General features: G+C 39.5%; 1 protein-coding gene across 1 annotated transcript in view; it reads right to left on the bottom strand.

Moving 5' to 3' along the window:
- LOC103213071 (metabotropic glutamate receptor 1-like) overlaps nt 1-6,276 on the bottom strand; it is a gene marked incomplete at its 5' end in the record, with an annotated part of 90,143 nt that extends 83,867 nt beyond the window's left edge. The window contains one exon of the mRNA XM_007958966.1: nt 6,088-6,276. Coding sequence (XP_007957157.1) covers nt 6,088-6,276 — 189 coding nt within the window. The remainder of the gene's footprint in view (nt 1-6,087) is intronic.
- Between the last annotated feature and the right edge of the window lie 5,555 nt (nt 6,277-11,831).

Genomic DNA, 11,831 nt, shown 5'->3' with positions numbered 1-11,831 from the left:
GCCAGGAGCAGGAGGCAGAGCTGGACCCCAAGGTTGAGGGGCTTTCACCCAGCCCCTAGAGCCTGGCACTTTGAACTTGGACTGAAAGCCTCCAAACCGTAAGAGAATAAACTCCTGTTTGTTAAGGCCATCCCATTTGTGGTCTATTCTTGTCAGAGCGGCACTAGGGAACCAGAACACATACCAATGGTCATGAAGATGGCACAGGACCAGGTAATGTTTCACTCTTATACGTAAGGTCACCTTGAGTTGGAGTCGACTTGAGGATACAAGCAACACCAACAACAGGAAGTGAATGAGCAATGGCATTGGCAGAAGCCAACCAAACTCATTCAAGTTTTATACCTGTGGATAGGTATAGTGTAAGCTACCTGAAAATAGTTTATTCAGTTTCATTTTCTGTATCCAGTAATGAATTTGTGAGGTATAAAATAAATTCCACAGAATAAAAATAAAGAACTTCCAAATATTACAAGAAAATCATGAAGGAGCGGTAGAAATAACTCTTAGTCTCTCTTGGTTTAAAGGAAATTATGTTGAAAAGCAGAGTTCTGATGGTACAGTGGCTAAAGCATTTGGCTAGAACCAAATAGATGGTGTTTCAAACCTGCCAGCTGTTCTACAGGAGAAAGATGAAGCAGTCTCCTTCCATAAAGATTTATAGCCTTGAAAACCCCACAGGGCAGGTTTTACTCTGTCCTATAGGGTAGCTAGTTTTGGTGGCAAAGTGCATAAGGCATTTCACTGTTAACCAGAGGCTAGCAGTTCAAACTCACCAGTCACTCCTGGGAAGGAAGATTGGGTAATCCACTTCTGTCATGATACCACCTTGGAAACCCAAGGAGGGGTGACTATGAGTCGAATCAACTGGATGGCAGTGTTTTATATATATATATATATATATATATATACACACACACACACACACATACACACACACATTAAAACCTGTATCACAATACTAGAATAGCATTTTTGGTATCATGTGTGACAACCCACACTTCACAGTGATTCAATTTGTGCATTATCTGACCCATGATATTTTCTTTTGGGAATTCCACTATTTTTATCATCCACACTCAGAGATGGAAGAAGAACGAGGTAGTATGAATCTCTTCTTATATATGGTTTTCAGCATAGAGATATTTAAATCTGATTTTCTGATTAGTACACACTCAGGTAAAATACTTCTTGAAAGTGTTATGTAAAATATTTTAGTCTTTAGCTTCTACCTATAAATTTCAAAAAAAAAAAAAAACCCTCCTATCATTTCTACTTACATTATAGCTGCTTAAAAGTCCCCTGATTGCCAAGCAATTTCACAATAACAAAACTGCTTTTGATATGAGCTTCATATTAGAAGTTTAAACTTTAGACCTTACATATGGATAAGAAATTTGGTGACCAATTGACTTTGTTGAAAACAAGATAAATGGTTTGGGAAACAAAAAATACTTGGAGCACAAAACTGGCACTAGAGATCTTATACTTAGTTCTAGAAACTTGTTTCTCTCTGCAGTGGTCTTTCCTTCCTCCACTTAACCAACAGCAAGGGGTCTCTGTGACCTATGCTCACAGTGTTAAATGATGGGGAAGTTGGTGAGTTCAATTGTGTATGGAGTTGAGAATCGCATCATGCTCCTTTTATGTCCTACCAGCTGCTTTGTTTGCCGTAGCCTAAATAGGTCGCTGGACAGAGGTTCTTAGGCTGGAGAGTAGCAGAGAGTTTAAAATGTTAGAGTCTAGAATGCTGAGAGCTAAAGCAATAAAGAGTTTCAATTTCCATGTTGAGCTTGGAATGAAATGACAGTTGTCTATAATGTTCAGCTTAAAGACTTATCTATTTAGATGTAATCGAAAAATGTGCAAAATATATACATGTGTCTATCCTAAGAGTGAGGTGCTAAACCCTTAAGACAGTTTTAAGGGGGAAAGAAAATCCAATTTTAACCAGTCTTCCAACTTTCTTCAATAGAAAATTGTCAAAAGTAATTTTAACGGTCATTGGTGCTCAATATCTCAAATTTATTCTTCAGATGGTCTCTAAAATAGGATATAAACATGGTCTATAAAGTGATATTTTCATGGCTATTTTGATAAATTTTCTAAGAGGAAGTGAAGAGTAGAAGTAAAAAGGGCATTTGCAAATAAGAGCCTACAGGATAAATTCAGAAGGTCATCTAAAGCAGAAAGCATGGATCTTCCTCACCAAAAGAAAAAAGTCCTTGAAATAGAGTGGCTTATGTTTGTCCCTACAGAGCTCTGGTAGCTCAGTAGTCAAAATATTTGGCTACTAACCAAACTGTCAGTGGTTCAAACCCACCAGACACTCCATGGGAGAAAAATGAGGCAGTCTGCTCCCATAGACTACAGCCTTGGAATCTCTATGCGGCAGTTCTACTCTGTTCTCTGGGGTTGCTATGAATTAGAATCTACTGGATGGCAATGGGTTTAGTTTTTGGTTTATGCTTGTCACTAAGAGCCACTGGACCCTTAATGTTAGTTTTCCTTCCTTCTCTTGAAAAGGAGAGCAAAGATATTAATTAAGACTCTTTCTGATAAGTTTTAAACATTAAGACTTAAAAGGCTGCCCCAAGCCCCAAAGTCCTGTTGCTAAATTTTAGAGTTGTTAGAATGAGAAATATTGCTGTTAGAGTGAGGAAGGAAAGGAAGAAAGAAAGAAGGGAGGAAGGGAAGAAGAAAAGAAATCAAGTGGTAAAACAACCTTCAGGATAGCAGAGACTTGGTTGTTGTTGTTGCCATTCAGTGCCATTGAGCTGGCCCTGACTCATGGAAACTATATGAACAACAGAACGAAACACTGCCTGGTCATGTGCCATCATAACAATCCTTGCTATACTTGAGACCATTTTTGCAGCCACCGTGTCAATCCATCTCATTGAGGTTCTTCCCCTTTTTCATTGTCCCTCCACTTTACCAAGTATGACATCCTTCTCCAGGGAATGGTCCCTTCTGATAACATGACCAAAGTAGGTGAGAGGAAATCTGGCCATTCTTGCTTCCAAGGAGCATACTGGGTGTACTTCTTACAGGACAGATTTGTTCATTCTCCTGGCAGCCCATGGTATTTTCAGTATTCTTTGCCAACACCACAATTCAAAGGCACCAATTTCTTTTCAGTCTTCCTTACTCATCGTCAGTTTTCACATACATATGAGGCAAATGAAAATACTTTGGCTTGGGTTATGTGCACCTCAGTCTTCAAAGTTACATCTTTGCTTCTTAACACTTTAAATAGGTCTTTTGCAGCAGATTTTCCCAGTGAAGTACTACATCTCATTTCTTGACTGCTGCTTCCATGGGTGTTGATTGTGGACACAAGTAAAATTAAATCTCTGACAACCTCAATCAGTTCTCCTTTGTGGTAGTTAAGGTTATGTGTCAACTTGGCTGGGCCTGGTTGAGAGGCTGGGCAGCTGGTTGTAGTTATTCTCCACAATGAGACTGGCAGTCAGCTCCATGGTAGACTCTGCCGCGAGCAGCTGAGAAGCTGCTTGAGGGATGTGGTCTGCTTCCAGTAGATAAGGAGAAGCTTTGGGAATGGCCTGCAGCATTTTGGTACACTTGGACCCTGCACGTAGCTGAGTCTTCATTTAGCAGCCCACCATGTTTTGTGAAGATCTTGAGACTGTCTCTGGACTTGAATTAGTGGCTTGGCATGTTGTTTGGTAATCTTGGGACTGTGCTATTTTGTTTGTTGACCTTGGGCTTGTTACCCTCAGCAGCCAGTAGCTGCCCAGTGAAGAGACATCTCTAGCTCCAGTGGGCCGGGAGCAAGAGGCAGAGCTGAAGCCCAAGGACAAGGGAATTTTAGCCAACTCCTAGAGCTGGCACTTTGAAATCAGACTTCTAGCCTCCTAAACAGTAAGGGAATAAATCCCTGTTTGTTAAAGCCACCCATTTGTGGTATTTCTGTTAGAGCAGCACAAGGTAACCAAAACATCCATTTATTGTGGTGTTGCTTATTGGTCCAGTTGTGAGGATTTTCTTTTTTTTTTTTTTCATATGAGATGTAATCCATACTGAAGACTGTAGTCTGATCTTCATCAGTAAGTGCTTCAAGTTATCTTCATTTTCACCAACCAAGGTTCCCTCATCTGCATATTGCAGGTTGTTAATGAGTCTTCCTCCAATCCTGCTGCCACATTCTTTTTCATATAGTCCTGGTTCTTGGATTATTTGCTCTTCATATAGATTGGATAAGTGTGGTGAAAAGATACATTCCTGAAATACACCCTTCCTGATTTTAAACCATGCAGCATCCCTTTGTTCAGTTTGAATGACAGCCTTCTGGTCTATGTACAGGTTCCTCATGAGCACAATTAAATGTTCTGGAAGTTCTAATCTTCACAATGTTATCCATAATTTGTTATGATTCACATAGGAAATGCCTTTTCAGAGTCAATAAAACATAGGTAAACATCTTTCTGGTATTCTTTGCTTTCAGCCAAGATCCATCTGACATCAGCAATGACATCCCTTATTCCATGTCCTTTTCTGAATCCAGCTTGAATTTCTGAAATTTCCCTGTCAATATACTGCTGAAACTGCTTTTGATTTATCTTCTTCAAAATTTTACTTGTGTGTGATAACAATGATATTATTCAATAATTTCCACATTCTATTAGGTTACATTTCTTTGGAGTAGACACAAATATGGCCTCTTCCAGTCAGTTGGCCAGGTAGCTCTCCTTCCAAACTTCTTAGTATAAATCAGTGAGTGCTTCCAGTGCTGCATTCATTTGTTGAAACATCTCAGTGGGTATACTGTCAATCCCAGGAGCCTAGTTTTTTTTGCCAGTTACTTCAATGAGGCTTGGACTTCTTCCTTCAACATCATTGGTTCTTGATCATATCCAACCTCTTGAAATAGTTGAACATTGGCCAATTCTTTTTGGTACAGTGACTCTATGTATTCCTTCCATCTTCTTTCATGTTTCTTGCATTATTCAATATTTTGCCTATAGAATCCTTCAATATTGCGACTTGAGGACTGAATTTTTTCTTCATTTCTTTCAGCTTGAAAAATGCTAAGCGTGTTCTTCCCTTTGGTTTTCTAAGTCTAGGTCCTTAATTACTAAGGAGTTAAACCTATGTCACAGAGTTCTCAGTCACTGCTAAAGTATCCACCAGAAGATGCAACTGTTACTAGCAACATTAAGAGCAAACTGTAGGAAAATAGGAGAATAAACATAGTGTGTTCTTTACCAAATGGAAAATTCTCTATTAGGTACAACTCTATGACCACTGATTGTCATTGTTGTTGTTGTTTTGATAACTATCATCTAAGCTTGATTATGTAAAATAAATTATGTGGTTGTTCTCCCTTGGCTTCCAGCCAACCAACAGACAGATATATAGGGTGAGCATTTATACCAGGTAAGTACACTCTTTAGATCAACCATCCATGGGAGATCAGAAGAGTAGAAGGGAAGTATTTGCACAGGGACATAGCTCAGAGAGCAGGAATGCATGGGAAAGAAGGATACAGGAAAAAAGAAGCCATAGTGAGAAAGTGTAGAGAGGGTTGTTACATTGTGGATTGCAATCAATGTCATGAAATAAAATGTGTATGATCTGTTGTATGGAAAATGAATTTGCACTCTAAATTTTCACCCAAATCACAATTTAAAAAAAAAAAAAAAAGTGGGTGTTCCCAATAGAAATGTCTTCAGTCAGAGTTGTTAGATGGAATTCATCCATTAGGACTCAATTTCTGTGAGGTAACAACTGTTCTTGGATTTCACTGAGCTCAAAATTTTTCTTTTGACCCATATTGAGGGTGATCATGTAATTTATCATCCAAACTGGACTACTTTTGGAAGTGAGAGTGAGTGCTAGTAATAGGTATGGGTTTTCCTCACTGACCAAAAATAAAGAATTCCTGGGAAACCTTTTGTAAGCCTGAAAATGGGGAAAAGCAAAGAAATAATTGCCATTAATTTATGTGAAAATATTTCTGAGCATTTCCAGACCCAAAAACTAATCCGTCAAATTCTACCAAAGAACACATAAAACCTAAACTAACACTAACACATAGTGTTCAAAGCCATGGTGACTTGATACTGAGATGCTGAGTGTAGTTCCCAGGAAAGAGCTTGGCGATGTTACCCTCGCTGCTCAGGGTGCGTGCTGCTGCTTTAACACTGCAAAACAAATGCTTAACGCTAGTTTTGTTGCTCGCCTTTTCTTCTTCAAAGCGAAAATCCTCTTCAGATTTCTTTTGATTATTGAAAATAAGTACTTCTGTGTTCACTTTGGTAAAAATGAAGTGGTGTAGAGTGCACTTTGGAAAATCAGGGATATGTGTACTCTGGAACACAGGCAAGTTGGGCAAACTGCTGCATTGCTAAAGTCACACTTCATTCCAACTACTCTCCTGACATTACTTTCATGGGCAAGATTTATTTATAGATATATATTCTGACGATAAAGAATACAATATTTTTGATTAATGTCTAATTAATTTTACCTTTGTCTGATGTTAGGAGCACTTGTGGAGTAGTGGTTAAAGCATTTGGCTTCTAACCAAAAGGTTGGTGGTTCAAACTCACCAGCCACTCCACAGGAGAAAGCTGAGGCAGTCTGCTTCGGTAAAGATTTATAGCTCTGGAAACCCTATGGGGCAAGTACTATTCTGTCCTATAGTGTTGCTGAGTCAGAATTGACCCTATGTCAGTGGGTTTTTCTGACGTTCATAGGAAATAAACACAACAACAATGATATTAGCTACCATTCTTGGTTAGTTTTATTATACATAATACTCAGTACACGAGCTCAGATATTCACAACAATCCTGCCAGACAGACATTAATCTCACCATTTTACAGCCAAGGAAAGAGCAGGGGAAGCACTTGGGTTCAAATGCCTGCTTGGCTTTTCCTGTCTCTGTTCCACTCAGTTCTAAAATGAGCACTGACACAAAAATTGGCAAAGAAGGCACTTTTCTGGAGACATGGTAGCCTGCTGTGCAAGAACGTCATCATCAAGCCCGGTTGGGGCTTCTCCCTGAAATTGGTCCAGGTGTGCACAGTTGTTTCCGACTAGAAGCACTGACACAAAATCTATTGACAGCAAACTATGACAAGGAAGTATCTGCCACACAGAGAGGGGGGGATACTTCCAAAGCCACAGCTCATGCCTCTTCCCAAAATAAACACAAACAAACAGCTTCGGGTGTTTGTATAAATCTGAAGTGAACATAGGCATGTCCCTAAACTGTAAGTCCACTGGCTTTGAACATAGAAAGGGGTACCATCACCAGCATGAACTTCCTCTTCAGCTGCTACCCCAGGCCCAACCCTGCTGCTGTTCCAGGCTAATGAACTAACATTTGGAAACGTGTGAGATGGAGCTAGAAAATTATGTGGCCTTTACGAGACATTTTTTTTTTTTCCTTTTTGCCATAGCAACTGTCCCAGATAATGTCTTATGGATCTATCACCTAGCAAAACAGAAAATGTTACAGAATTTTCTGTCTCCCAAAGACCATTTATTTTCATGACCAGTGAACAGAGAATCACAAATTAATAATATTGTCACCGGGTGGGAAGGTAGAAACACTTCTGACTCCTTGAGGGTTAGTCCCTTTGCACAACACTAGTTTTAGAGTTATTAGTGAGCAGGGGATTATATGATTCATTTTCTGTGGTGCATTAACTGCTATAGACCACTAGGGTATCATTAAACCATTACTTTTTCTAGTACACTAAATGGAATCAAATAATTGTAGTTAAGTGTGTTTATTTACCTTCAAAAGAATACCTGCCTAACTACTTCACAGTGCATTGGGAAAATAGCTACCTTGATTCTAAACAGTAATCTTGTTCTTATTGCAAAAGCACAACAAGGGCTATAAATTGCTATCTGAGTGCACCAGCACACAGAGCCTCTGTGGGTAGGAACAGACAGTGCATATTTGGAAACCCAGAAATTCATTTTTTTGGCAAAAGGACCAACGATTCCCCTGCCTTTCGGATCAGCAGAGTGGCATAACACAGAGAACTTGAATGCCTGGGTTTTGGGTGTAGTTCTGCTGAAATCTATCAACAATGAATTTCAACAAGCCAAGGATCCTGGATGAGGGTCTTGTCTTGGGCCTCAGTTCCCTAAACTATAAAATAACACAAGTGGATCAGTTTATCTGTGTAAAGATCTCTTCCCTCTCTAAAATTCTCTGCATTGCTCTTCCAGTTCCACATATATTGATACTTGGCAAAGCCCTTCACACATATTATTTCTTTTAATCCACGTCCAACCAGATGAGGTAGGTTCTGCTATGATCATCACTTTACAAGTAAGAAGACTGAAGCACCAAAAAGTGAAGTCACAACTGGGGAGAGGGCACCTTTACTCTTTGTGAAGAAACCCCAATGTGAGTAACACTTCAGTCCTCAAGAGGAACAAAAATGGGAAGTGATTCATCTTGGTAGTGGATTAAGGAAAAATAAATAAACACACTTGGCACAGCCCCTTTCTCTTCCATTTGGAGCCAGACACTAGGTATTACTCAAGACTATGGTTCTCCGGCCTGTGGTAAAGGTAGATGTCCAGCTGGATAACAACCAGGCAAGAGAATCCATCTAGTTCCAAGGCCAAGAATCGTGAAGTCTATGGCGGCCACATGGAGCCCCTGGGTGGTGCAAACGATTAACATGTTTGGCTGCTAATCAAAAGGTGAGAGGTTAGAGTCTACCGAGGAGCACCTTGGAAGAAAGTTCTGGTGATCCACTTCTGGGAAAATCAGTCATTGAAAACCCTAGGGAACACAGCTCTACTGTGACACACAGGAGGTCATCACAAGTCAGAATCTGCTCCCTGGCAACTGGCTGATTTTTTCATGGCCACATATTTATACCATGTCCCCAATCCAATTTTGGTGTTTGTTTGTTAATTTGTTTCTTTTTTTGTTTAAACCCTTCTGAAAACTTTTTCACTGAAGTGTGACTCACATATGTTAAAGTGCATAAATCTTTACAGGTCAATACATTTTTACATATATACATATCCATATAACTATTGCCCAGACTGTGATATAGAACATTTCCAGAAGAGGGCTGCTGTTTACTTAGGATTTCCTTTATTTATCCCAGAAATCTTTTGTTGCTTTCAGGATACAGATCCTAGTTATTTCATTTTTCTGGTACTACTACAATTGGTATTGTTTTTTTAAATGATTTCAATTAGCTATTGCTCTGGTAGCATAGTGCCTAAGGCACTTGACTGCTCACCAGAAGGCTGGCGGTTCAAACCCACCAGCCACTCCTCGGAAGGAAGGTGGGGCAATCTACTTCCGTAGTGATACTGCCTCAGAAACCCAAGGAGGGGTCGCTATGAGTCGAGTCCGACTCTATGGCACATAACAACAACAAGTATATAGAAACATTATTAGTATAAGAATATTGGTATTGCATCCTGCAATCTTGCTAAATTTGCTAATTAATTCTAATTTTCATATATTATTTTAAAATTCCTACATATACAATCAAGGAGCCCTGGTGGCTACTAACTGATTGGTCAATGGTTCTAACTTAACAACTCCTCTGTGAGAGAAAAGTGTGTCAGTCTGCTTCCATAAAGATTCCAAACCAAACCAAACTCACTGCCATTGAGTCAGATCCGACTCATAGGACCCCTCCTTGGGCCTTGGAAACCATATGAGGCAGTTCTATACTCTGTCCTATAGGGTTCCAATGAGCAAGAGTAGACTCAATGGCAATGGGGTTTTTGTAGATATAATCATATTAATAATAAAATTTATATTTTAGTCTTCATCTTCTGACTGTTGGGTCTACTTCTCAGTTGAATCTAAATTTGGGAAGGAAGTGCACTGGCTGGCCCACTATTATCACAGCAGTCCTGCATTCAGGCTCACACAGGTAGCAAGTGACAAAGGCCACATGCATGTGCAAGCAGGACACCTCCAGAGCTGGGCCAGTCCACTGCCAAGAGCTCCCTGCCCACTATTGGAGCAATCCCATTAGCGATGGCAGGACATTTGTTAGTAAACATGATCAGTTCTGAGTTTTCAGTAAGCTCACCCCAGTATGAATGTCCAGGGTTGAGAAACAAAAACCAAAAACAAAACAAACAACAAACAAACAAAAACAGAGTGAAATAACGTTTACTGCCAGGAAAGTATTTTTGATCATCCTTGCACTTTTGATCTTGTTAGTGCAACCCATTGTCATGCATGTAGGTCTAGTTATGCTGTCTTTTCAAATCTAGATGCCCAGCATTAGCTTCAAACTTCAAAACAAATGAAACAAGCATTTTATATCTTTCCATAAAACAAGGAAGGCATTTTGGGTAACATTACTATACATGACCCTCCCTGGAGAATATATTCTCCTGACTTCTGGCCCTTTGTGGTTCATCGCTGCTTCTTTTGATCTGGAACCATTCTACATTCAATACATAATTTGACACAATCTCCATTCAGGTCAAAATAGAAAGGGCTGTAATTATTTTATGCTGCTAACATATCAAGCAAAGAGTGCAGAAGTTGATATTCCTTTAACTTATCTGAGTATTAGATTAAATTAAAGGAAGATTAATCAGGGTATCTCTATATATAATGACCTTAAAGGACTCAAGTGCCCTTAATTTTTCTTGAATGTCTGGACTGCTAAATTTTCTTTATGCTTTTCCTAGGAGAATTGGTGTTAAGATTTGGAGCAGTCTTACTTTGAACACGCTTGAGTGTAGGATCTGTGAGGTTTTTGTTTTCTCTGACTCCATCTTTTCTTCTTTCCCTAAAGAGTTCTCTCTGCTCACATCGCAGAAAAATATGACCCTTCTCTTATTTTCTATTCATTTTATTAATATGTAAACTGACTCTTACGTAGGATATGAGAGAAGAAAGGAAAGATCATTTCATCAAGCTTATTATCATCACTGTTGTTATTATTAGTTGAATTTCTATTGCTTAACCCACCTGGTTTTAACATATGTGAACAATAAAGGCATTTTCTAAAATACATCATCACAATCTATTGTTGAGAGAGAAATCCCCCAGTTATGTGACACATAAACAGCAGGCTCCCCTGCAAATTGACGATAATTTATGTTAAGCCTTCAATTCCCTGAAAATACAATTGCATTTTGGCTGATTCATATTTCAAAAATTATGGTGTACATGAAAAACAAATGGGGACAATCACTCGTGTGTTTAAGTGATGTTGTGGATCAGGCAGGAACAATCGGTTGAACTGTGGAGCTCTTTGTTTCTCTAAAGACAGAAAACGAGCTGGCAGTAACCACTGGAGAAGGCAGCTTGCGGTGTCTTTGCCTTTATTGTTGATATTACACAAAAGAGTGTCCTGGCGGTCTAAACCACTCCCTGTGGAGTTACTAATCCTTGCAGGTCTGTACTAGGTATTTGGCAAGCAATCATAGAGATGATGGAGTATGTTCCTGAGAGCTGGCTGCTTTTGCCAACATGGGAAGTTCATCTGTTAAAATTCATCAGGAACCAACTGCACTCTCAATAACCTGCTGGGTGAGACCCCAGGACAAACCTATTTCCTTTGCCTTCTTTCAACCTCTTGAGGGGTCATCTAAACTCATAGTACCACCTCTTCTTATTCATGGGTGATAGGAAGGATGCTTTTTTTCTTTAAAAAAAATTTTTTTAATTGTGATTTGGGTGAAAATTTACAGAGCAAATTCACTTTCCATACAGCAGCTCACATACACTTTGTCTCATGACATTGACTACAACTTCCCATAATGTAAAGCTCCCCTCCCACTTCCTCCCCATAGTTACCTCTTCCCTGTGTTCTTCCCTCCCATGCACTCCTGCCCCACCC

Source organism: Orycteropus afer, unplaced genomic scaffold (genome assembly GCF_000298275.1).
Source record: "Orycteropus afer afer isolate SDZICR_OR568_19922 unplaced genomic scaffold, OryAfe1.0 scaffold01249, whole genome shotgun sequence".
NCBI classification, from domain to species: Eukaryota; Metazoa; Chordata; class Mammalia; order Tubulidentata; family Orycteropodidae; genus Orycteropus; species Orycteropus afer.
The sequence above is the reverse complement of the archived record's forward strand: the minus strand, read 5'-3'. Positions and strand labels throughout refer to the sequence as shown.